Here is a 26,280-nt window from a genome sequence, read left to right as displayed (position 1 = left end):
TAACTACTGTAAGTCGCTTAAGTCGGATAAGGGCGTCTGATAAATGCTGTAAATGTAAAAGCGGTTCAGAGGGGTTCCATGCTTGAAAGATTTCATTGAAATTCTCCGTACAATTAAACTCCAAGCCAGCATAAATGCTAAACTATATGGAGCCGTGGCGATTATTTTGGTCGCGTTGGCCAACAAGGCAAATGGTTCAATTTTGAGACGGCCGAGCGACCATTGACTACATTGGTCGATTATCACATGATCAAGAAAGATCGTACAGGTGCTGTGTGTACGGTGCGTACGGTGAAGAGTGATAATGTAGAGGAACTGGATTGAGCACTTGGGTTTATGCCGGGCTGCTACTCGAGTCGAACGCGGTGAAGCGGCCTCGGAGGGCGAGCAGCGCTGGGATAAGCGGGAGACAAATTGACAGGCAGCTAAATTACCGGTTAAATCGGCGCTGAGCGACGCAGCCGCGGCGCAAAACTGACAGCCGACTCGAGCAGACGGGCGGGCCGACCTCCGACGTGGGCCCCCGGCCGGGCAAGTCCCCTTCCTCAGCAGACCGGGGTCAGAAACGCTCACCGGGAGGACGGCGGATTTTTAAAGACCTTTCCAGGTAAATGGCGGCGGGAGGCTCCTAAAAGTGCTTCAAAAAGCGGCCCAAATTCATCAAAAACGCCGAGGAGACGCTCACAAAAGGCACGCGACACACACAAACAGAGGCGGCCATCGAAGGCCCTCGACCTTCAGCCCCGCTGGCACCGCTCAGACAAATTAAACGCGGCGGCGCTCGGAAACACAGCCAGGTGCGAGGCACGTTCGGGATCGCGACGTAGAGCCGTACGCTGGCAGCGAGCTGCAAAAAACACGGCCAATTAGGAACTGATTTGGCCCGAGCTGCCGCGGCGTTCGCACCAACGTACGGAGACGAGACTGTGTGTGTGTGTGTGTGTGGGGGGGGGGGAGCAAAATATATTATATATTTATTATACCATGAATACAAAAAACAATCAAATTAGAGGCAGTTCCCAAAAATGTACCCCCCCCCCCCCCCACCAACAGGTTTCAACCTGTTTTAATGAACGTAATTCCGAAATTGGTAGCGTTCCACATCAAATACAATAAAGGAAATTTTTATATATATATATATATATATATATATATATATATATATATATATATATATATATATATATATATATATATATATATATTTTTAAAATTAATAAAAAATGGCTGGTTTTAGGAACACTGTTTGGAATTCCTTGTCAGAAGGAAAATTATTCGCATAATATCCGTGTCCTCCAGGGTGTCAGACGCCTCCCAGACACAACAGTGCACACAGCAGACTCCGCAGTGATCAATAAATAAATAAAAATAGATCTCCAGATAGATAGATAAATAGACAGATTGTGAGCATGCCGAAGTTTCAGTTGACACACAAATAGACGCAGCAAGATGAAATGACAAAAGCCAAAAGTTCAAATTATTGTCTGTTCCACCTTACCGGAAACCAGAGGCTGCTAGTAACTCTATTATTGGGACTTCCGCGAATCTCTACAGGAGGAGCCTCGAGTAGATAAGGTTATTTAAACCTTTACTAGGCAATAGGATCAAGTTAAAACTTCCATCCACGCTTTAAGGAACAAGTGCCCAGGTTAAGGCCGGAAATCGTTCCTTCCTCTGGTGAGCGTGAACTAAGTCGAGCCTCAGCAATTTCTGTGTCTATTTGTACAAAATTCCAAATGATTTCTTTTCCAGTTACACATCAGCTGAGTGGTTACCTAGCAACAGATCTGTAAACTGGAAAGCCTGGGACCTACTGACCCATTTTAAGCTGCAGGCTTGAAATTACATTTTTCACAGAAAATCATCTCGCCCCTCCAAATATATATATATATAAATTTTTTTTTTTACACTTTAGGGATTCAGGAAAAAAACTGCAAACAAAATCTGTGAAGACATAACATATGAATTTTACAAAGTGCAGAAATATGGCCTGGCAGCTTGAACTTTACATAATAAATAAAAACTCTGTAAACCAATTACACAGTAATCAAAATTACACAGTACAGAAGCTGTATAGTCCTGACCGTCCAACATGGCGACAGATGACTGTTTAATAAAAACTATTTTTATTAAAAACAAAGCAAAAGATCAGATTATAACATGTAGATAATTCATAACTTTTTGTCATATCACATTACATCGCTTCAAAATGTTCTGCCATTTCTAGTTCACAACTCTTGCACTATAGGCAATACCGAAATACAGCAGTAGTGTCAGTCAGTTCACATATGTAAACTAAATGAATCTGAATCTATATCAGTCTTTCATCTTAAGCACAAACGCCCCTGTTGTACTGAATCAGCTCAAGAGACTGTATGGAAACTAATAATATTACAGTAACTTAAAGAAATATTTCATCCATAAATAGCTCAAAAAATTAAAAGGGAACACTTAAACAACACAATGTAAGTCCAAGTCAGTCACACTTCTGTGAAATCAAGCTGTCCACTTAGGAAGCAACACTGATGATCAATGTTACATGCTGTTGTGCAAACGGAACAGACAAGAGGTGGAAATTATAGGCACTTAGCAAGACGTCCCCGATAATGCCGTGGTTGTGCAGGTGGGGACCAGTTCCTGTGCTTTCTGGCTGATTTGGTCACTTTGGAATGCTGGTGGAGGAAGGTTTGCTGTGTCTGTCAGTGTGGTGTCCAGAACATGGAGGCGCTGCCAGGAGACAGGCCAGTACATCAGGAGACGTGGAGGAGGCCGTAGGAGGGCAATAACCAAACAGGTCTGGGAGGAGATCCCTCAGGAGTTAGATCAGCCTGTAATGTGTTTTTCCACTTTAATTTTAATTCAGGTAGTGATGGCCTAGCGGGTAAGAAAGTGGCCCCGTAATCAGAAGGTTTTAAGTTCTAATCCCGAACAAACCAAGGTGCCTTTCATGGCTGCCCACTAAGGGTGATTGTTAAAAGCAGAGGACACATTTCGTTGTGTCACTGTGTGCTGTGCTGCAGCACTTCACAATGATGATCACTTCACTTTAAATCCAGACCTCCACGGGCTGATAAATTTGATTTCCACATTTGTGTGATTTTGTGGTCTGCACATTCAACTATGTAAAGAACAAAGCATTTCATAGGAACATTTCATTCATTCAGACCTAGGATGTTTTCATGTTCCCTTTTTTTTTTTTTTTTTTTTTTTTTTTGGAGCTGTGTATATAATATATAAAAAAATCTACACACATACACATTCCGAATAGGTGTGAGCAGTCTGCTGCCCCTGGGACACTTAAAACTGAACTTCCGGGGAGGGACCTGACCCATGTGTCTGTTCTCTTGCCCAGGCCCAACCCCACAACGCTCACACTCTCGTGCAAATTCTGAAAAGCCACAAAAGACACCCCGTTCTGCCACTCCACTAGTTGCTATGGAAACGCAGAAGTTGCCCCCACCCCAAAAACACTTTTTCGGTTGGTCACTATGGTAACATAGTCTTTGAGACAACTTAAATTATGTTTACCCAACCAAAACTCAGGGTTTGTTTAGTCCCGTCCCCCCCTCCCTTGCCCACCCCTTCAAGTGACAGGAAATTTCAGATGTGACCAATTTTGGTGCCATTAAAGGTGTTCAGCGCAACGCAGCGCCGGCTGGATTTAATTTCGCTGTGGGCCGGGTGCCAGCGCACATTCGAGAGATTTGAGCATATGAATATTGCCTGCTAATTATACAATAAATGGTGATTAAAATTTAGATCATTGTAGGGAAACAACTCAATCACTGGATCTCTGATGCCACAGCACCACACAGATGTATTTTTAGATTTTATCTTTCCTAGCCACATTAAAATAAATAAACATGTGTGTGTGATATCACACACACACACACACACACACATATACATACATATATACATATTCACATATACATATAAAAACCTTTGTCTGTAGGTCTGGACCAGTTTCCATTTGATCAGGGGCCAGGGCCGCCTTCCAGGCTGGGCCCCGGCTCCCTTCTGCGGATGAAGCCAAAACTCCAGCTGCCTGCTGCGTGGCCCAGTGCAAACTTACAGGCTTCAAGGGCCATTCAGACCAGGGCCATTGTGCTGAAGAGGCTTTTTAGAGTGAGGGGATGAAAAAGGAGAGAATCCACCCCCCTCTACCGCTACCACAGTACAACTACAAAGCTTCAGGCAAAGACAAAATTAAGTTAAAATTAAAAATCAACATTGTACAGGTCTAAAACAGCTGATGAGGCCACACCCACTGATCAATATACATGACTATTGATGTAAATCCTTCAAACTAATAGCATCAAATAAAAAGCACAGGATGTGCATTATAAAAAGAACCATTTTTCCCATCTGAGGACTGGGAAAAATGTGCAGCGATTTGCTCAGAACTAGGTGGTGGTTTTTTCTTCAGAACAATGAGCAAAAGTTAAAAATCTGATCAAGAGGGGGAAAAAAAAAATAAAAAGCAAGCATGGAAGACTCACACACACACAATACAGAAGCTACGGGCCAAATAATGATATAACGCACCCACAAACCCCCCTTTTTGTCCAAGCACTCAGGCAATTATTAGTGACATTTATTACCAAAAACATGGACAATTTGGAACAAAACCGCAGCCTTTCGCAGGCCGAGGCTGAGGAATTCGCACAGTCCCGGCTGCAGCTGCAGGAGACGCGTACAGGGCCCGGCGCCAGAGTTTCATTTGGCAGCGCAAAACAAAACAAAAACTACGAATATCAAGCGTGAATTCTTCAGGCAAACGCACACACAATAACCTGGCGCTGAAAGAAGGGCAGCTCCCCCACCACATTAAGTAATCCGAGAGCGAGAGACAAAACCCTCCGTCCAACTCCCCACCCCGAGAAATGACAAATGAGCGGCAGGACGTCGCGGCAGCGCATTGTGGGGCTTCTCCGCCCTTTTTGACTCCGACACCCCCGACCCAGAAAGCGAGCCGCACCACCCAGCTACCCACCACGCACCCACCCAGCTGCCCCTGCGTGGCCCGGCCCGCACGCAGCGGCCACTTACTGCACGCGCTCATTAGAGAGGACGGGCCGCGCGGAATCAGGAACCTCCACGCGGGAGTTTCCTTTATACTGTAGTGAGGGGGTAGCAGCGCGTCCGCTCTCGACGCGCACACAGGAACCCGAGCCCACACACACTTTCCCCTCCGAAACTCACGCCGCAACGCTAGACACACTCCGCGCCGCCACCGCTGCTTTTTACACACAACCTGGCAACCGCTGTTACGGAGTAATCCGGGTCGAGGTTGCGCAAGCGACTGCTGCACGTCTTTATCGCAGGAAGTTTCATTCAGGGGTTCGGGGGGAGAGAGAGAGAGAGCGAGAGAGATGGCAGGTGGACCCACAATCGGCTCAGCAGGACAAGCTTCCGGCTGTGGCTGGAGGAGGACGTCTTGTTACGCTCCCTAAAGAGACGTTGCGTTCTGTCTCCATCAGACATTTATGGCCCATCGCAAGACGGGTCTCGGGCTGTTGACGCAGCACATCTGAGCACAAAGTGAACCAAAAGGTCTGGTTTTAATAAAACTGTCTCTCAAACACACACACACACACACACACACACACACACAGTTCTGAGAGACTGACAAGAACTAAATAAAGCTTTCACATACAAAGCTTGTCCACCTACACTTCACAGGCGTGAACACACACACGTCTCATAAACGATCCGATCTTTTTCAGATTAGGCACCAGGGGGTGGCCGTTCCTGCACACGACACCGAAACCATTAAAACCCCCTTTGGTCCTGCTTTGCACATCTCTCCAGCGGGCCGGGTCAGTCGCACCAAGGTGAAGCCAGCGCCCGCGGCCCGGGACCTCGTGACTAGGCGGCGGTCACAGATCAAACGAGTTACGTAACGCACCGGGCCGCGATAAAGAGGGATCTCCCACGGGGGAAATGGAACCAGGTCCCCTGCAAGCATCTGTATCTAACGACACCGACATAACAAGTACGAAAAAAATGTATTATGCAATGAACTAAAAGCAAAACACACGTTAAGCCGCTTTACCCAACAATGCATTATAATAAGGAATACAGAAGTCGGCGGTGGAAGAGGGGAAAAGTTGTGAATGTTAATAATTGACCTTGTCCACCCACTGCAGGGCCTGCTGGAACGTAACTACAGAACCAAAGTTTTTTTTTGGGAGGGGCGATACAACATTTTTTTTTTTTTACTAATTTTTGATTTGGGGAATAACCTGATAATCACAATCGTTGCTATTATTATCTTACCCAGCATGGTTTGCGCACGTACAGAGGATACGTTTCCATGTGCCATGATGCAAATTTGCATCATCTGAGTTAGTCCAACTTTGTGGAGCTCAATTATGCGCGAACCTTAAATTTTAAGGAATCACTTCAACCATGTGGCCCCCATGGCCTGCGCTCAGAGGGCCGATCTTTGTGCTCTGGAGAGAGGCGGAGTTTACACAGTGTGTGTGTGTGTTTTAGCGAGTGCGGGGCTTGAGGGCTCGGCTCCTGCTCTCTATTTTTGTTTCCTCTTTTTGTGTGCGCCGCACAACAGCGGATTTTTCAGCTCAGGCCCTCATCAGTTGTGCGCCTGATGAAACAAACACTGACAGCTTCTTTACATTTGTAAAGGCCCCCGTCGCAGCTGTGCTTATCCCACCACACGACCATGAATCAGGGCCTGCACCCAGCTGGACCCAGAGAGAGAGAGAGAGAGAGATGGGGGGGTGGGGGGGCAGACAAAGAACACACACACACACACACACACACACACACAAAAAGAAATCACTACGCTGCAGGGGCAAAAATGGTCCCGGTCTCCCCTGGTTCCTTTAACTCGGTCTGCTTTACAACAACGAGGAGGTAAATTAAAATAAAAAAAAGCTCTCTTCCTGCCTTCATTAATGAAACATCCAACTCCTAATCAGAGCCTGTTCTCTCCCCTAAAAACACCTCTCAAATAATTAAAGTAGAGAGGGGGGGGGGTGCTGTTAATGACGAGCCCTCGATTCCAAAAACACGAGCTACCCCCCCCCCCCCTTCACACTTTCGCCCATCAATCGCCACGCCGTAATTGCATTTCCTTGTTGGCTTTTATTAACAGTTGCTCTACGTTCTTTTTTTTCGGCGGCGATGAATTTTAATAACGCTCGTAGTGCGTGCAGAAAGGAGAGAGAGAGAGAGAGAGAGAGAACTTGCACTCTTGTTCCAGGGGAAATGGTTAAGCCAAGCATGTATAATTGTCTTACGCTAATTAAGGAGAGGTTAAATCAGACGGGCCAGGGGTTCTGCTCAGAGAGGGACCCCAGGGACGCCTCCTCCAGGTTGTTTTTGTTGTTCGCCCGGTTCGGCCCGAGCAGATCTCACCCACAGCTGCCAGAGATGGGTGGGCAGGCCCGTTCTGCATGATCCAGCAGGACAATAATACGTTTTATATAAAAACCCCAACCATTACATAATGGTGTCGCGTAGGCTACATTCGGGCCAATTAACAAGACTACGTTAGCGGTGTGCTGCTGGATATTGACCCATAAAAGACCGCGTGGATGACATAACTCTGAAGCAACAGACAGACTGTCGGCAAACACACCCACACAATGGCCAGAGACTAAAAATGCACTCTACACATGTGGTGACCACATTGGTTACGTTACAATGCTAACTGGGGGGGGAATGGTGAAATGGCCATAACCACACTGAAGCCAGATCCGGACACGTAAGCTCACTGATGTGGCCTGCCGAAAAAGAGAAAGAAAATTTTAATAAAAATGAGTAAACTAATTCGAACAAACTGCTGCAGCTGGACTGCAAAGTCGGGTGGAGTGTGTGGAGAGTCGCCGGGACGCCTCCAGAACTTGCTGACCAAGTGGCCTGCGACTCTGCTACAGTGGAGATCGAGTCCCTTACATCTTGCTGCGTCAAATCTTTATTTAATACCGTGTGCAAATTAACGCCAGTTACTGTAATACAATGCAAGCCCACAGGTCACTGTGTCGCAAATGAATTAAAAAGGTGGGACATCACCAGCCAGGAGGATATGAAACACGGCGATATTTGATTTTAAAAGTACCCGTAACCCGCCTCGACACGCGGCTCCATTGTGACGTCACTGCCCCCCCAGCAACCTGTTGCTCGCGAATTTATCATCAACCACGACAACAAAAAAAATCGCCTTCATCATCATCATCATCATAATAAGGATGACGATAAGACGAGGCGCGCCGACCCGCGGAGGATCCCGCCACCCCTCGCCGGGGGAGCACGTGACCGCCGGTCCCCGCGCGAAAACTCCGTAACAACTTAAATAAGCCGCCGTGCGGAGAAAAGAAAAAACTTCAGACAAAATACACGGGGTGTTAAACGCCGCCGTCCCGTGGCGGGAAAATGGTCGCGCCGAACCTCCGCAATGCGCCTCCGCCGCCGCGTTGGACCGGACCGCGTCGCGGGCGGAGAGCGGCGCCCGGAGGTCACGCACGCCGATCGGCGTTCGACCGCACGAACTTCGCAACAAACGATTCGTGACGTCGAACGAACGTCCCCCCCCCCCCCCCCACCTTATTCCACGCTGCTCTCCAGGAGGAGAATTAAAAAGCCCCCTCCTCCTCCTCCTCTTCCTCCCGAGCACCGGCCACGTCCTGTCGGAACAACCAGCTGCACGATCGGCACCCAGAACGGCAAAGTTGCAGGCGGGGGGCGGCCGACTTTGTCCGGGCTTTTGTCGGGAGAACCGGCCCGGGGGGGTCGGGTTTTTTTTTTTGTTTTTTTTCCCTCCCGGAAGCCGGCATACAGCCGCCCGGAGACATGGCTGTCCTCCCCGACGAGGAGCTAACAAAGCCGCCGCGATCTGATCACTGTTCGATAAGGCGGCCGAACAGCCGCCTTTATAAAATATAATAATCCAATATCACACACACACGCGCAAAATGTCTCTCCGCATCGCATCCTACAAACAACAGGACGAGGGGAGCAAACGCACCGCGACCCGGGCAAATAATACGTTTTAAATACACGCATTAGAAACAAAAAGCAAAAAAAACAGTAATAAAGCAGTCAGCGTACAGCTGACCACACATGAAAACGCACCACGTGACCCAGAATAAACCTCCTTTATTCCCCCCTTCAAATTAAAAGATAAAAAAATATATAGAGAGCGAAGTTTGACCGCCGCGCTCGGTCAAAGTTTAACTCGTTTTTCCATCGAAAAAAAAAAAAAAAACTTAAGGTCATCTCCCCCCCCCCCCACCAACCTTCAAAGACCTTGAAATAATAAGAATAACAGCGATTTAAAAAAAAAAAACAAGTCTACTCACGTATTTCTTTGGGATTATACTCCTTTTAGGTCTTTCCTTGGTCATCCTGCAATCCAAATTTCGGGTGTATTCGCTAGTTGTTCTTCTTGTTGTCTGTAGGTTTTCCTGCTAAAGCGCGGACGGCCACATGAATCTCTTTCTTCGCCGCCCTCCTCCCCGATTTAAATCCCCCCCGTTCCGCGGACGCCGCTGCTTTTCTCTCCGCTTCTCTTCCGTCTCGACCTAACGCGCGCAGCGGCCGACGTCTCCGCGCATTACCGCTCCACGGCGAGCGCAGAAATACTTGCGATTTATAAAAAAGAAAAAAAAAAAAAAAAAAAACTAACGCACGACAATAAGTTCCATTCGCGGCGGACCCCCGCGGCGCCGCGTGGCCGGCTCTTTAAAAACGCGGAACGCGGCGGCTTCTTCTTCTTCTTCTTCTGCTGCGGCTGCTGCTGCTTCGTCGCGGCCGAGGCTGGAAGTTACATCTTGCGCCGGGCGGGCGAATAAAAGTGTCCGTGTGCGCTGCTCGAGGGGCGGCGCGGCGGGTCCCGTTCGTGCGCTGGAGCGAACTCTCCGGCGGCGGCGTTCATGTGAGGGGAGGCAGCCTGGCTCCTTTCTTCCCCAGCCCCGGCCTACAGCATCCGACGCGGCGCTCAGCGCTAACTTTAAAAGGACTGACGAGTTAGGGAGCGGCGCGAAAGTGTCCTCCCTGTTCAGGGGCGAAACGTGCTAAACACGCCTCAACGTTCAGCTCGGACGTAGCCGGCCGTATTTTAAACAGCCGTGTATACGACTCCGATTAGGGGGGAAAGGCAGAGTTGACTGAATCAGCTATTTACGTTTTAGTAAAAACCGGAGTAACTTCCGAGGTCCCTTGTGATACCCGGTTGGTTTGCGTACGTCAGGGCCACGCATTTGTTTGTTGTGAAAGGCAGACGCCGTGCGGCCATGCGTACTCTCCTTCTGGGGACTCGCTGTCTAACAAATTAGTGTGTTTTCTTTCGTGGCCCATAGATTTTATTGTTAAATTTATGTGCTTTTGACCTGCGATTGTCGTAGTTCACCCTCCGAGTTTAGTTACACGTGTGGGGTTTCACTTGGAATATTGTCACTGGTTGAGTATGGTCTGCTTCAGTCGATCAAGACTGAGAACTGAAACTGATGAGTAACACACTGTGCAGTAAAAGGGCAGAATTTCTCATACACTCTTGAGTAAAAAAAAAAAAACATCTTTAAATGACTTGCCGTGCATTCATATATCTTGATGGTGCATATCATTGGCACGCAACATTTGGCGAAAAAATGTAAGTATTGTTAGCAATTTAGGTCAGGACTAGAGGATGCGGTCGGATTCTGAGGCCCGCATCATGTAATCCTGTGAAAAGGGGCTGGGCCACCCGCTTTCCTGCATTTAACACTTACTTCCCCTTTCCGGAGTTCAGGCTCACTTATAATTTTAACTCCGGCACAATGACAGCAACATCCTGTAATCCAACGTGCATCCCTCAATAGCACCAATAAAATCCAAGCATGCCGATTGGGGTTCATTTTGAACTTGTTGCGAGCACGGAAGATGCTGAGGCCTCGGCTACCTCGGCGCATTTTCATAGAAGCATCACAACCGCTTCTGTTCTCTTGGTTTTCTTTTTCTTCTTAATTGACCTTTGGTGGCTGTCAGTTTATATCTCCCGGTCGTTCCTGATAATGTTGGCAAAGGAAGGGTTTCATATTAGGAGTTCTTTCATTCTCTAATTCACAATTAGGTTTTAAAACGGACCTTCATGACAGTCCAAATAACGTTGAGGATTTGAATGGCGGGTTTTCGCGGCGCATCACAGGAAGGTCGGCGAAGTGAAGCGTTTAACGATATGAAAACAAATCAGGACGCTTTGGTGTGCAATGCTCTCGGCGCAGTTCGTATACGCGCGCCCTTGATCTTTAAATAGGCATAGAAAGCGATTCATATTTCATGACAGACGCGCCGTGTTTGTTTCTGCGGCCGGGCCTCTGCAGGTTGCGGTGCTCTCCAGGGCTTCTCTCCTCTTGCTGAGAGTGGCATTTAAGCCCAAATGAATCAATGAGACAAAGTGAGCAGAGACGCCGGGCAACTGCTGCGCCAGCTCCCATTCGCAGGGCCCGCTTTTCTAGCCGCACAGCAGGACACACACACACACACACACACAAATGTACATGAACTCATGGGAAAGCGCTCATACCGCAGTGGAGTTGGGGAGTTCAGCCCCGTCATTGCCACCTATAGCTTTCATATAAGGCTGATATATTTTCATATATTTTTGGATGGTGGAGCCCTCACTGCCCAGCAAGGACAGCAACGTTGTGAGAAATTCCCATCCAACATACCGCAACATAAGTCGGCGGTGTCGTTACGAATGCTGCCAATCGCCTACAGCCTGTAACGGTGGGAAATAATGATGTAAAAGTGAATGGTGGTGCTTAAACCGATAATAACAGTCAGTGTTTACTCGAACACTGGACCAGGGTGGGGAAGACTGTCAGTAGTGATAATGTGATGTGATTTTCTCCATAAAATCACAACGTGTCCCATGCACCCTGATCAATTTTTAACTTGGGATCAATAAAGTAAGAAATGTCTGTATATAATGTCTTCATCTGAAAAGCGGCATAAACCACACAAACTACAGTAGTGACGACCAGATGGTAGCGCAGGTTCCTGTGTGTCGGGTTCTAGAGAGCAGTCCCGTTGGACGGGGATTGATTAAACCCTTCACTCCTAGTCGAGCTAATTGTTGAGTGAGGCAGAGCAGGGCGGCTAATTCGCGTGGATGCTCGCTGGTGGAGGGCCGGGGGAATCTCAAAGGCCAAATCAAAGCCGATTTCCACGCTGCGGATGCAAGTCCACGTTCATGCCGGAACACGAAGACGCACGGGTAAAAACAAAACACGCCAACAATTGGAATCAATTCAGGAACGTTTTTGCACAACAAGCGCTAATTGTTGCGGTTAATGGGGAGTAATGAAATAGTTATGTAAAATTCCCAACAATGTGACTTTGAACAACGTGTTTAATGTCTTTCGGGCTGAGCCCCGCTCCGAGACGACTGCAAAGGACGGCAATTAGCGCGAAGAAAGGCCTTCGCTGACTTGGGGATTGGGGGGGGCGGTGAGAGAGGCGGGGGAGGGACACCGCCGCGCACACACGTACAATTTCCCCGCGCCGTACTTTAATGACACGTTAAAAAGGGAGAGGATATTGAATATTAAACGGAAGAAACAAAGGGAAACATTTTGAACAGTTTGTCGTGTACGAGGGGTCACGGTGGCATTAAATTACTCCGTTGAAATTTAAATCCGGCAACTCCTCTCATTAAAGTGGTGTTAACCCTTCCCCCTCTCCCTGCCTCGCTGCTCTACGGGGACCAGTCAGGATCACAAACACATTTTATTTTACGGCTCTTGCCCCCCGTGGGGGCGAGTCGAGAGTCCCAGTCTACCGCCGCAGATAATTGGACGCTGAGAGTCTGCAAGTCCCCCCGTGAAATGAAACCCACCTTGGGTAATTGCATCAGGTGAACCAGTGTAAACACCAGTAACAGTGTAAGGAGCCCATTAGGGCAGCTGGTGAGCGAAGAACAGAAAACCCCGGCATTTACTAGTCGGACGTGGAGGTTTTTATTGTCGTGGCCTGTTGGGGTACTCCGGGATTCCTGCCTTAACCCCTCGTCCCTGTCGAGCCACACGCTTTTTTAATTACAATGTCGGCCAGAGTCTTCTCAGTCCAAAGGGTTCACATTCAACAAGGTTTCTAGCAAGGAAGAAAGTATTTGAACAGCGCTAGCTGCTAACTTGCTAACTTGCTAACCAGCAGGCGTTTAACTACAAAGCCCTGGTTTGTCAGCTCTTTTCATCCTTGTTCAGCACAGCCCCAGTGGATGTTAGATGCCTTCTGTTTTCCTTCGGTTGTGCTGTCTTACCAGGGTGTTGTTTTAACCCTTGTACGCCCTCGGGGTGAAATTCGACACACTTTGCGGCGCTAAGATGAATTTTTTTCCCTCCTGTAATTGGATGACCTTTGACAAGCTCATCGAAGGCCATTTAGTGAACCAAATACGATGATTGCATAATTAGGTGCACAATAATGACGTAATGGTCTTAATAAGTCATTACTGTCAAGGTTAAGACTATAAATAGAATGCAAGGATTAAAAGAGATTTCCTTTAAATCTGAGCAAATGGACAAAGAGCAGCAGTGATGCAGCTCTCGTTTTGGACTTTGACACACACACACACACACACACACACACTTGCAATACGTAGCAGTGAAGCGGACATGAGCGCCACGTCCGTTCGACTAACTCGCTCATCTGGGTCGAGCAGCCTCACAGGTGGGTGAGTGTCTGAATGGAGCCCCAAGGGTGCCGTGCGTTGGCCCCGGGCCCTTTTCCTGGGGCAGGACACCTGCATCAGCCCACAAAAGCCAGTCCCCTTTCTCCTGGACAATGCAGGCCCGAAGAGAGAAACGGGGAGAAAGGGCGGGCTGCTGGTGACCCCGGCTACCCGGAAACAAAGTAACACAAAACGGAGCGCAGCCACGCAACAGCTGGAGAGCGCGGTGACGGACAGCAGTCTGGGTGGTCTTAGAGCGAGAGCTGAGATTAGTGGAGGGGCTCAGGAGAAAGACCAATTACTCCATCAAGGTACACAGGCCGCTGAATACCGAGACAAGCTTGAGAAGTTTTGTGTGTGTGGGGTAGCTCATGTCCAGAATAATGTCTCATTATTAACAACAACAACAGCCTTTTATTGCTGTTATCTTACTAGATGTACGAGTGCGGCTCAAAAAGTTGCGTATTAAAAAAAAATACTGTGGATTCACATGAAAATAAAACTACAAAATTACTCTCAAAGTAGTAAAAAAGAGTATCTATTAATTGAAAAACATTCACAGTACAGAAATGTCCAACTCCTGGAAAAGGGGGTTCACCTAAGCAGTCAATATGTATAGTAATAGTTATGTTTCAGACTCAAGGTCACTTTACAGTAACAGCGAAAGTGTAGATTTCATGCACATTGTAAAATACATTTTGCTGCTCTACCACCAATAGTGGATATTGTCACACAAGGCACCACCAGAAGACCAGCTCCCGTGGCCCTAAGGGTCCAGGCTGATGAAAATGTCCTGATGAGCCCAGTGATGTTTTGCTGCTTGTATGGGAACGAACAGTTGAAACAACAGCTTTTGCACTAATAACTTTTATTAATTGAACCCTCATCGAGTGCACCATAGGCAGGCACGATAAAGCTAACTGAGAGCGAGGAGGTTTCCGCTGTGTTCCTATGCTCTCTAATGAGGGATCAGCTTGGGTCAAGAAGCTGGCCTGACTGACATTTGACAGACAGCAGGTCAAGCTGGAGGCCAGTCCACGTCTCCTGCATTCATCCATGGGATTTTTTTTTTTTAAAGAGCCGTCCGAATTCAACGATGCTGTGGTCTGCTGAGTAAAAGAGCAACCACTTTAATGAATCTGCCAGGATTATTAATGGCGAGTCCATCAAGTCTGTTCTAAGAGAAGAACGCTTCATAACCCCCCATATACACAGCAGGAGAACTCACAAACATGCTTTTTGTTCTTGAGCAGCAAACAGAGCAAGTTCCTGGGGTGCTCACACTATACTGGGGGATTTAAATCATGCAGATTTGAAAGAAGTCTGACAAAATGTCCTCAACACAGGGGAGAAATAAACACTGGACAAGCTGTACGCAAACATCAGGCAGGCCTGCAGTGTTAAACCCCTAGCCCACGTCGGTTGGCCAGTCACACGTCCCTGCTTCTGATCCCTACATACACCCCCTCAGAAACAAGCTACGTGGCCCGAGGGTTCCTCCCAACATCTGCAGAGAACCGACTGGGAGGTCACCAGGACCTGGAGAACCACACTACAGCAGTCCTGGATTCTGCACAGACAACGTCATCGGGGACAGACGCATTAGTGAAAGTGAAGTGATGGTCACTTGTGATACACAGCAGCGCAGCACACAATGCACACAGAGAAATTTGTCCTCTGCATTTAACCCATCACCCTTGGTAAGCAGTGGGCAGCCAGGACAGGCGCCCGGGGAGCAGTGTGTGGGGACGGTGCTTTGCTCAGTGGCACCTTGGTGGATCGGGATTCGAACTGGCAACCTTCTGATTACTGGGCCGCTTCCACTGCCCCACAACTATCCCAACAGGCAGCCCTGGATGACAAAACAGCCAGAACAAATCTGAAGAGAGGCATCTGAGAGGCCAAGGCAGCGCACAGCAGGCGGATGGAGGACCACCTGAGGAGCCACAACACCAGGCTGATGTAGCAGGGTGACCAGCACATCACCAGCTACAAATCCCCCAACTCCTCAGCCTCCGGGGGTAGCGCTTCTCTGGCAGAGGAGCTATATCTTCTTTGCCTGCTTTGAGGCGACACCAACAGCATCTCCACCATAACAGCACTGTCACGGCGGAGGAGTGTGAGGTAAGGCGGGAACTGAGGAAGGTGAACCAGAAGAAGGCTGCAGGACCCGACAGCTGTGCTTCCTCAGAAAGGAAGGCGCGCCGCAAGGTTATCAGGTCAGCGGGAAAAAGTATTGGCTGCCCCCTCCCCAGTCCGGAACAAATTTATTCCTCACGATGCCGCAAAAAAGCAACATACATTTCACATTACACCCTGGTCATGGCCACTTTCAGCTTTTGCCATCAGGCAAAAGATACAGAGCAAAGAAAACCATGACAAAGCGCCTTAAAACAACTTTTATCCAAAAGCAATCTGGACCCTAACTTAAAATAATCTGTTATCCATATATGTGCTATATCTCCAGAAAATGTGCAATAGCACCTCACTATGTGAAGTAAGGTGTAATAGACTGTAAAATCCAGTGCAATTTGTACTTATATCTTTTGTACTTAGTGTAATTTGAATACATTATGTTTAATAATATTTCATGTGTTATTTAAGTGTTATTTAAGTCTTTCTTATTTCCTGTCTTAACTATATGCCTCACACTGAGTCGACTGCACTTTAAATGTCATTGTTCCTTGAGAAGTGACAATGACAATAAAGATTTATCTTATCATATCTTATCTCATCTTATCTTATCTTTGTTTTTAATGGGGCTTATCTGAGCAGTGTGGTTTTTGCATGATAAAAAAGAAGGTAATTCTTGCGGGAGGTCCATCGCATTTGCATTCCCTGTGGGCTCTTGTAATTTAGCTACATATGTCTGTTTTCTAATAGGCAAGAGCCCCCCCCCCATCTACTCTGAGGGTTGCTTTTTTTTCCAGAAAGCCTGTTTGTCTGTTCTTGCACTATACCAGGCTTATTTGCAATTGAAAAGCGCAGATTGTACTTGAATTAACTGAATAACCGCAGGGCCTGCCACAGCAGGGGTAAAAAAATATATATAAATCAGAAAGGTGTTTTCACATGTTGGACTCAAGCATGTCAATCTCACGTGTCCTCTCGAATAGTGTCACATTCCCAATTGCCGGCCAACCAAAAAGAGATGTGCTAAAGCACTTATTAATAATTCTGGCAGGGGCTCTGTGGCAGTTCATAAGACGTCTCTGTGAGTCTGAATGGCCTCATTGTTCAGCACGAGTGCCGGATTGGAGCGTGGCCCTACCTAAGGAGACGAGGGCTTTCTCTGCGATGTAAATAATGGGTCTAATAATAATCATTGTTGGCTTAATCCCCTTCATAAAACATTACGCCAGGGGACTTACTGGTTTCGAAGGCCCCTCCTTGTCTGTTACATTTCACTGGGCCCATTTGCCAGTCAAACGAGGCTCCGTCTCGCGCTATCGCCATGTACGGCGTCCCTTTGCCACCGGCAGCTGTGGCCATGTGCTTTAGACCTGCTAATCCTTATCTATTATTCCACATTTCAAGGCAGATGTGTCAGGATTTGCGAATGTTTTTAAATTGCTTAAAGAAAGGGTGAATACAAATAACCCTGAAGCACAGTGAATTTTCTCTATTACTGATCCTGGAGCAAGATGAAAGCCCTTATACGCTCATTTATGATGACTTTACATATGAAAATGAGGATGCCATTCCAAACATGTTAATCAACTTCGTCCACATGCATCAACCGATGTGCCGAAGTTCAGATGTTCTGACAACACAAACATGGCTGCAGTGGAGCAGGCCATAACAAGGTGGCCCTAGTGAAAGTGAAGTGATTGTCATTGTGAAACACTGCAGCACAGCACATGGTGACACAACAAAATGTGTCCTCTGCTTTTAACCATCACCCTTGGTGAGCAGTGGGCAGCCATGACAGGTGCACGGGGAGCAGTGTGTGGGGACGGTGCTTTGCTCAGTGGCACCTTGGCGAATCGGGATTCGAACCAGCAAGCTTCTGGTTTTGGACTTTGAAAGAGGTCTGTTTCTGCTCAGTATCGAACCGAGGACTGGGGGACGTGTTAGACGAACGTGATAACCACTACACTACAGAAACTCAGCACTAGCTGTGGGGTTCGGTCTCTGCGGTGAGGTTAGAGACATCCTCAGGATTTTAATAAAAGCAGAGAAAAAGCATGATGTTAAATGATGTTTGCGCATGTGACATATTGATGGGCGTGGGGTTTAAAAACATCATCGTGTTCTGTGTCAGAATTAATTACACACCAAGACAAAAGGGAAGGCATCGGTGACAGTGGCACATGACATTCAGCATTTTTTTTGTACATCGCGTAAGCTCTCTTTCCTCGCCACTCTGTTGAGCTACTGGCAATCCACAGTTTCCCGCGGTACTGCTCCGCATCTGTAAGCTTTCAACAAACTTTGACTGATCCGTCTTTCAATGTACATCATGTTAAGGCCTTAACATGATGTACATTTCTCCACATTCTGAGAACAGGAAAAAACATCATAAATATCCTTAATAACAAACTGTGATTATGATTATATTAATTATCATTACTTTCAATTACAATATCGCGAGCGGGGCACGGCGGTTTGCGAGGCCGGCTCCCTGCGGAGCTAGCGGGGTTTGCGGGAGCTTCATTAGACGCCGTGATTGCGCTGTGCTCACGCTCCTCACACCCATTTACAACTAATCTGCATATCAAGTCCATTACTGGCAGCCCACATGTCACAAAGATGCAGGGAGTTCACCAAAACTGGAGGGGGAGGTGACAAAATTACCGGCGAGAAGAAGGCCCCGGGCCCCCCCCCGAACTGAGAAGACTTTTTCTCGTGGCTTCTTTGTCTTTTTCTTCGACTTCCTGTTCCTCTCTAGCTACGCGCATTTCTCAGGCCATGAAAAATGAAGCGCTCATGAATTGTTTACAGGGTTTGCAGCGGGCCCGGCCTTGTGCAGGAGCGCCCGAGGTTGCGGTGCGGGATGTTCGGCTCATGGGGAGTCGTGTCAGGCCGAGAGGCTCGGCTCTTAAGTCCGGCACAAAAGGGAGGTGAGAGGAAATGCTTATCGCAAAGCTGAGTGGTGTGCCCGCCGTGCGCTAAAGGGCTAACCCCCGGGTCGCTCGCTCGACCCCGTAACGAAGCGGGAGCGGCACAGCGCTGCCCCGCAGGCCTCGGCATGACGTCCGCGGAGAGACGAGGGAATCTGGGCAGACAGACGTGGGTTAAAAAGAACTGTGCGTGTCGGAGAGGGAAAGGAAGCACGTGATGCAACGCTGGCGGCAGGAACAGGCGGTTGGCTTCCTCAGTGTCCCTGTGCACGGACTGTGATGTCAGTAGCGCTGAGAGGAGCTTGTCAGCACACAGTCACACTGACTCACGCGGGATCGGACTCCTACCTCGGTGTGGTTAATACTCGTTCCACCTCTCCCTCCCTCCCTCCCTCCCTCCATCCCTCCCTCTCTCGGGGTGATTGCTGATGCTGCCCTCCAGCCTCCAAACTCTGTTCACTCGCTCAGCAGTGGCCGCCACTTCACTTTAAAAAAAAAAAATCGGTACTAATTTCGCCCAGGCGATAAGAACCCACTTAAAGCTGGAGAGTGACAGGCTGTAAGAGCAGGGTGGAAGGAACGAGATACGATGTAATTACATCATTCACTTTAAACTTCAAAAAAACTTTAACAGAACCGTGTATAATCTGAACAGCAGCATTATTAATAGTGGTATCATTATCATTTAGTTGTGAGCCTATAGACATGATCCTACAGATTGAGTTCATATTATGGGGACACAATCTTCATAATGAGAAGTAGTGCAAAGGAAAAGTGACCGCAGACCATGAGCAGAAAGGACTGAATGTAAGAATGTAAATTTAAATGCAATACGTGTGGCATCCAGGTATAACACAGCTGTAGTTATGTGTAGTTGCAGTCGAGGCCAAAATATGAAATCGAATGTAAGGAATTAGCTATTTGAGCAGAGCAGGACTGGCATGAACTATTTCCAGTGGCATGTCATCTGCAATTGCAATTGTCACCAAGGCGAATGCCAAATGTCATGGCACAAATCTCACTCCTGATTTTCCTTGCACGCAAATGAATATTCCGTCTGGTGGGTAAGGTCCTGACCTCCCTGGAGTGTGACGCGGCTGTAGGTCCTTCAAGGTGCTGCTGATGCTAATTGACATTACAGTGATCAATAAGGGCCGATGCGGACGCCTGGAGGTGATGCAGTTTGCCTTTTTACTGCTGACCACCGCCACTCACAATCACCACGACTTTGCAAAAGAACCAAGGTGATGGGCATAAAAAACAACATCACCAGTAGCTTTCCAGTCATCTGTGAGTATCTGGAAAGCTATAGAGTTATGGTATGATTTACGTCGTTTTTTTGTGTCCGTTGGACAGTGACTTGCGTTTACTTTGCTTTCTCTGGTACTGAGATAAACACAAGGCTCGGCGTCAGGTCAGCTGGCGGAGAAAAGAGAGAGTGAGCAAAACCACAAGGCATTTTTTACTCATTGGCTGTTTCGAATTTACCGCACGGCTGTCACAATATTACCTCAAACGCCGATTAGAATGACACGGGCCGCAGAAAAATAGCCGCGTGCAGCGCACATGGTGCTGAGTTGTGTGAGTCGGCAGAACGCGAGCTCGGGCGATGGCTGGTCGCTGCACCAGGCATGCATGTGTTCTGGAAAACCAATCAGTCAGAGGTCAGGAGCGGCGATGTCAGAGTATGGCAAATGTTTATTTTAACGATTATCCAATTCCCAGCTCCCTGATCCTTTGATTACGTTGCGCTGCTGCGGTCTGTGAGCTGTGCTGTCGTCATCATGAGAAAAGTTCTTCATCTGAGGAGGTGGGGTGATGCAAAAAAACGAAATTTAGGATGCGGCAGTCATATCTGTGAGGCTTGTAGGAGGAGACTAATGAGATTATTGGTAGAGACCAAGCCCCACACCTAGTTTGAAAATAGTTGCCATTTTGTTCATTGTAAAAAAAACACATAGACATTTTTTTGAATGTTCATTATTTGTCATTAATTTGGTACGTTACTGCTGTGACGGCCAGGGTCTGGGCTCATGGAGTTGCCAACAGGTCCTAATCGCTCCCACCAGAGGCTTACTGAGCAGGGGTGATTAGGACCTGTTAAATACAGAGAGCAGCCTGCATTAATGCAGCCGCGTAAATGCATTCGGCAGACTTACCTTATGTTTGTTGCAGTTCTGGCAATCGCCTTTCCTTTGTTCCCTCGTGCCATTTACTCAGTTGTGACAGAATGCAGCCGCCAAATCCAGAAGTGCAGCGAGGAGCATCCCCGGTCACGGTGAGAGTGGGCGCCACCAAGGAGCGCTGGAGCTGCAGGAAAGGTGCCACCCATCTAAGGTGGGGGTCGCGCCGTGGCAAGTGTGCGGCCCCAGCATGATCTGTTACTCCCGGAAGTGGGACGACCCGTGGGTGAATGGGTAGATGGATGGCGAGGAGGAGGAAGGTGTGACGCCAGTGGCAAGGAAGAGTCGTAGGAGGATAGTGCCGAGTGTGCGCCCCCCACTGTTCCCCTACTGATTAGCTTGGAACTAATCGCCCAGGTCGTGTGGAGTGGCGATGACTCTGACAATGTCAGTGACAAAGAGGTCGATTGGAGGGCGGAAGATGCAGGGTATCCCATCCCTGACTTTACGGGAGCCCTGCGTCTTTCTTCCTCCTTTCCTGGTGCATGACAGTGATGAAGAGACTGAGGCTGACAGTGAGAAGATGGGAGATGGCTGTGCGGGGGTAAGATTGTGGAAGCGGGCGACCGGACATGGGCATAGAGCATCCATCCTTCCCGGCAGCCACCTGTACCAGCTCCCCGCACACGCCCCTAAAACCTCCATGCATGCCAGCAGAGCCGCCGTTGGTCGCCGCCCACCAACGCCTGCAGCAATGAGCTCTGCCCACTACAGGACCAGGTGAGCATGCCAAGCCACCAGCAGCCTCGCAGACACGCCCACCGCCACCTTCAGTCATACAAAGGGAGCAGGAAGGCAGAGGCTCAACCAGAGAGTCTGGGTCCTCCAGAGCCAGGGAGGAACAGCAATGCCTGCAGTGCCGAACCCACCCCCTCCGAGTCTCAGTGCTGACAACTGCTTGAGAAATTAGTTTGTAGCATAAACTTTATTAGACTGATGTAAATGTAACACTTAAAGTCTGGTGTTGATGAACGTGATAATTTAGATTGTTTTAATTCATATACACGGATATGATATTAAATGTCATGTATAAATATATATATATATATATATTTTTTTTTTTTTTAAGTTTGTCAGGTCTTGAGATCGAATTTAGTTTAAAAGGCTTCCTGATGCCTTTTCACCATGTGACTGAACACAGATTCACACCAGCAAGGGACTAAAAGTGTAAATGGGATGAAATGAGGAAGCAACTGAGAAGACAGATGAGACAGCAGGGCCTGGAGGGCTCTGATAGGGTTCTGTACCAGTAGTCGGCCCGGTGTGGCCGTTGGTGTTTTCACCACTGTGGCCTGATGGGAGTCGCCCAGTGACCTCCACCCAGCCGAGCTGCAGCCCAGAGATTAGCTTCCGTACGTTGGCCGGACGGCTCTTCTGCTGACAAATAGCGTTCACACTCGCACACAAAGGACCTTGTGGTCAGTCGCAGGAATGTCACATGACAAGCCGTCAGCATTCGCATTCATTTAACAAACCCCCTCAGTCTTCGCTGAGACATCCTTTCTTTCTTTCAGGCCACAGTAAAGAAAGAAGGGGTGGAGGGGTGTGTTGGGGTCTCGCCCAGTCACGGAGAGTCGAAACAGCTGTAACGCTCTGTAACACGCGGCACGCAGAGCCAAACAAACAAACAACACGCCACTCCACGTCTGCTACACAAAAGGTCTTGCCTGGTGGACGCGACCTAATTGTCCTTGAGCAGCAAGGCAGAAATCGGGCCCTCGATCCTCGAGCTGCTGCGGCGCGGGGGGGGGCGGGTGGGGGTGAGAGCTACGTTTTTTTTTTTTTCCTCCTCCGAAGGGCTTCAACCGAGCTCGTGCTCCCTCTCCATCTCTCTCTGGAAGTGATTAGGCTGGAGGGGCAGCCTGGAACGATTACTGATAGCATTGATTAGGTCCTGCCGTTTCAAGCGAGGCACTTTTTCTTTGTTTGGCGTTCCGTGCGCGTGCGAGTCAGCCTTTTGTGTTCTTTTTTTTTTTTTTCACCCTCTCTTTTTCTCTCTTTCTCCCTCCGGCTAAGTCTGAAACACTAAAAGTCATGTGGTAAGAAACTCGAAATAAACTTGAGAGGAAATGGGTGCCCTTTGAAGACGAGGGGCCTCGGTTCAAACCAGGCAGGTCATCAAATGTATGTCATCAACCCCAATTATCAAACATTTCCTGCTCGAGAAGAGGCTTTATTGCAAAGCCCTCTTTCACTGGCATGATAATACAAGCATTTTTCTTTTTGCTTGTATTTTATTTTAAATGGTATGTCTGTTCGAAAGCCCCCCCCCAAAAAAAAAAAAAAAAGATTGGCTGAGGCACAGCTGATGTTCAGGCTCAGCATCATTCCCTTTGCCAGCCTCATGCAAAAGATAATATTTTTCTGACAAAACAAACAATTTAGCCACAGACAACCGAAGGTTTAATGGCAAATCTGACAGCCTCAGTACATTACCTACATAATGCACATTATTTCATTTATGATTATTTTGACAGTTTTGTCGGCAGGCAATTCCCCCACCAGAGTCCTGAGGCAAAATAATGTACTGATACCAACAATACACATTTGTCTTGAGCACACAACGAAATGTGTCCTCTGCATTTAACCCATTACCTTGGGTGAGCAGTGGGCAGCCATGAAAAGTGCCCAGGAAGGAGTGTGTGGGGCACCACTAGGCCACCACTGTGGAGAATGTGGTCAGTGATCCCGCTAGCTCTCGCATGATTGGTGTGTTTCAATACTGTATGAAATTATGTATTATGTTTCTCTGAGAAACATCTAGATTTTGGCAAAACAATATACTAATACCGGCAATATGCATTTGTCTTAAGAATGAACTGTGATTAATGCAAAATGTTCAATTAGTCTCTTTCCATCACCACTTTGTTCTACTAAGGGTCACAGCTTCTGGGTCCCGGTACTCTGAGCACAGGGCAGGGCAAACCAGAAGACCACAAAGTCACAGGTTCAAACCCCACTTACCATCATTGTGTCCCTGAGCAAGACACTGAACCCTGACTACATACTGATTGTGTGTTGCTATGGATAAGGGTGTCTGATAAATGCTGTAAATGTAAAATGTAAATGTTCTAACCAAGTTGCTAACATGAAGTGAAAGTCTAGCCACACTATATTTAGTCATGCAACCCCCCCCCCCAGTTGTTTCGTAGCTTTCATTGTTGCACGACTTTCCCGATAGAGTAGCGTGCGATTCTCACAGCTTACATTCTGTCACCGTGTCTGGTGTTAAGGACACTTGAGAACATCTTTTTTGGCACTTGTCTGAGAACAGTAGAGGGGAAACACACAGCCGGCTCTGTCTCGGTGTCATGTCTCTGCATGATTTAGGCAGGCAGTGCTGGGTTTAATTGTGTGGAGCAAAGTAAATTATTGTGATGGAATTAAGAAGAAGAAAGAAAAAAAAAACCCTAGCCGAAAGCCACAGGGAGGTGTGCGGGATGGGAAACAACAATTAACAATAAGTGAGAAATGATAATATTCTCATTGGTGGAGCTGTCAGCCACGAACAAAGGAACGTCTAGAGGGGAACAAGAGGAGAGGTTATTTTAAGAGATCTAAAGACGGCCTAACCAGCCACAGCCTATATCCCTGCTCTATTTCTAGTAAAATTACACCAAATGTAACTGAGTTAAATTGAGCTTTTTTGGCTTTAATTCACCAGCAGATCATCCTCAGACAGACCGCGGCATGCCCCAAGCAACAGTATCTGGTGCCACCATTGAGGCTGGGCCTCGAATGGCTCGAAGCGAGGGCTCGCTGCCCAGCTCGGTAGCAGTGCGCCTGGCTGGCCGATGTGCCGCGATGTCTGTGAGAGATAAATGTTTAAGGCCCTCGACTGGCAGGTGAGATCGGGGGCTGGAGGACGTGACTCCATGCTGAGTGAAGTGTGGATGCATTGGGCCAAGAGAGACACTTTAGTTTAAGGAGATTACAATTGGGTTTTCTTTTTAAAATAAATCTGGATTTGTTTAATTTTGGGACTTATTCTCTTGCATCCCAAATTTCTTTCTCAAGCACATGTTTCATAATTGTATTTTTGCACACTAAATGAAACCTTTGTAGACAAAAGCCGATCTGTACGGTTGGTAGTGTTGTAAACCAAGACCAAGACATTGTTGAGGCCGGAGGGTATCAAGACCGAGACACTGCCGAGACTTGAGGGTACCAAGACCAAGACACACTGAGGCGAGACCAAGACCAAGGCTGGTCAAGACCAAGACCAAAGACAGATTAGGTTTAGAACATTAGAACATAACATTACTCAGATCAACTGTTGAGAAAAAAGGCGTTCATTAAAGTGTCATTGCTTCTTAAATCTGATTCATGTTATCTTTTCAATTATATTGTCCATATGTCTCTCATTTACATTCTCCCAGATTTGTCATAGTTACGAGACCTGATAAAATTTATATTCTCAGCAATCCTCTCCTATAACCATTTTTTCAGACATCGTCAAGGGGAAGAGATGGGATATACCAGAAATATGTTCATATTAAGTCTCTTATACCATGGACAGAGGCCTTCACTGATCTACAGGGTGGTGCATGGAGCTCCAAAAGTACCATGAACTGCGCACAAGTTAGTTGAAAAAAATGTACTATAAATTATAAAATATAAAACACAGGATTCGAATCAGTCGGACTCATTGTTGACGCCATTTGGTCTTGTCGACGCTATTCTCGGACATACCTGACTTGAACAGTATTGTTATTGCATATTAGCGATCACTACAGAATCAATCGCTCTATCTAGATATCTAAGTGATCTGGGTTCAGGTACAGAACCTTCGCAGACAGGCTCAAGACACTTTATTTTCTCTGCCCATTTTTCAAAACACATAAACACGCACTTATGTGATCATGTTAAGTATGACAGAGGATAAAACCGTCCTTAAGCCCTGTTGTTTTTTTTTTGTTTTTTCTACAGTCACAAAACCCCATGCATAGCTAACATCCACCATAAGCCACGGATCCATCCTGCCAGGCTCCCGAGATGTCGGCGATTTGCAAATGATAGCTTGCCACACACACCCCGAGTAAATCAAGCTTGCTGTTTAAACCAAGTAAAAGCCTGCCACTTAACCCCCTTCCGAACCCCCGCCGAGAGCCTCAAGATTGCCTGCATTTTTATGCAAATCACCAGGTCCGTCACGTATCCCCCAAGCCTCGTCTGTGTCGAGCCCCCAGCCGCCTGTCCACAGCGCGCCCCAGCCCCCTACTTCCCAGCCTAATTCCCCCTCCCTGCTTGTCCTTCTCTGTTCCACCTCGTTCTCCCTCTATCTCCCACCCGCTAAAAACAACAAGAAAATTGCTGCTTTTATTGTTGGTTTGAAATCCGGTTGCTCTTGTTTTAG

The 26,280-nt window shown here is 47.6% G+C and overlaps 1 protein-coding gene across 1 annotated transcript in view; it reads left to right on the top strand.

The window, feature by feature from the left end:
* LOC114770614 (collagen alpha-1(XIV) chain-like) overlaps positions 1-4,140 on the top strand; it is a 26,812-nt gene extending 22,672 nt beyond the window's left edge. The window contains exon 21 of the mRNA XM_028964653.1: positions 3,956-4,140. Within this exon, the coding sequence (XP_028820486.1) occupies positions 3,956-4,140 (185 nt within the window). The remainder of the gene's footprint in view (positions 1-3,955) is intronic.
* Positions 4,141-26,280: the final 22,140 nt, after the last annotated feature.

The sequence above is a fragment of the Denticeps clupeoides genome, chromosome 20 (genome assembly GCF_900700375.1).
Source record: "Denticeps clupeoides chromosome 20, fDenClu1.1, whole genome shotgun sequence".
Lineage (NCBI taxonomy): Eukaryota > Metazoa > Chordata > Actinopteri > Clupeiformes > Denticipitidae > Denticeps > Denticeps clupeoides.
The sequence above is the reverse complement of the archived record's forward strand: the minus strand, read 5'-3'. Positions and strand labels throughout refer to the sequence as shown.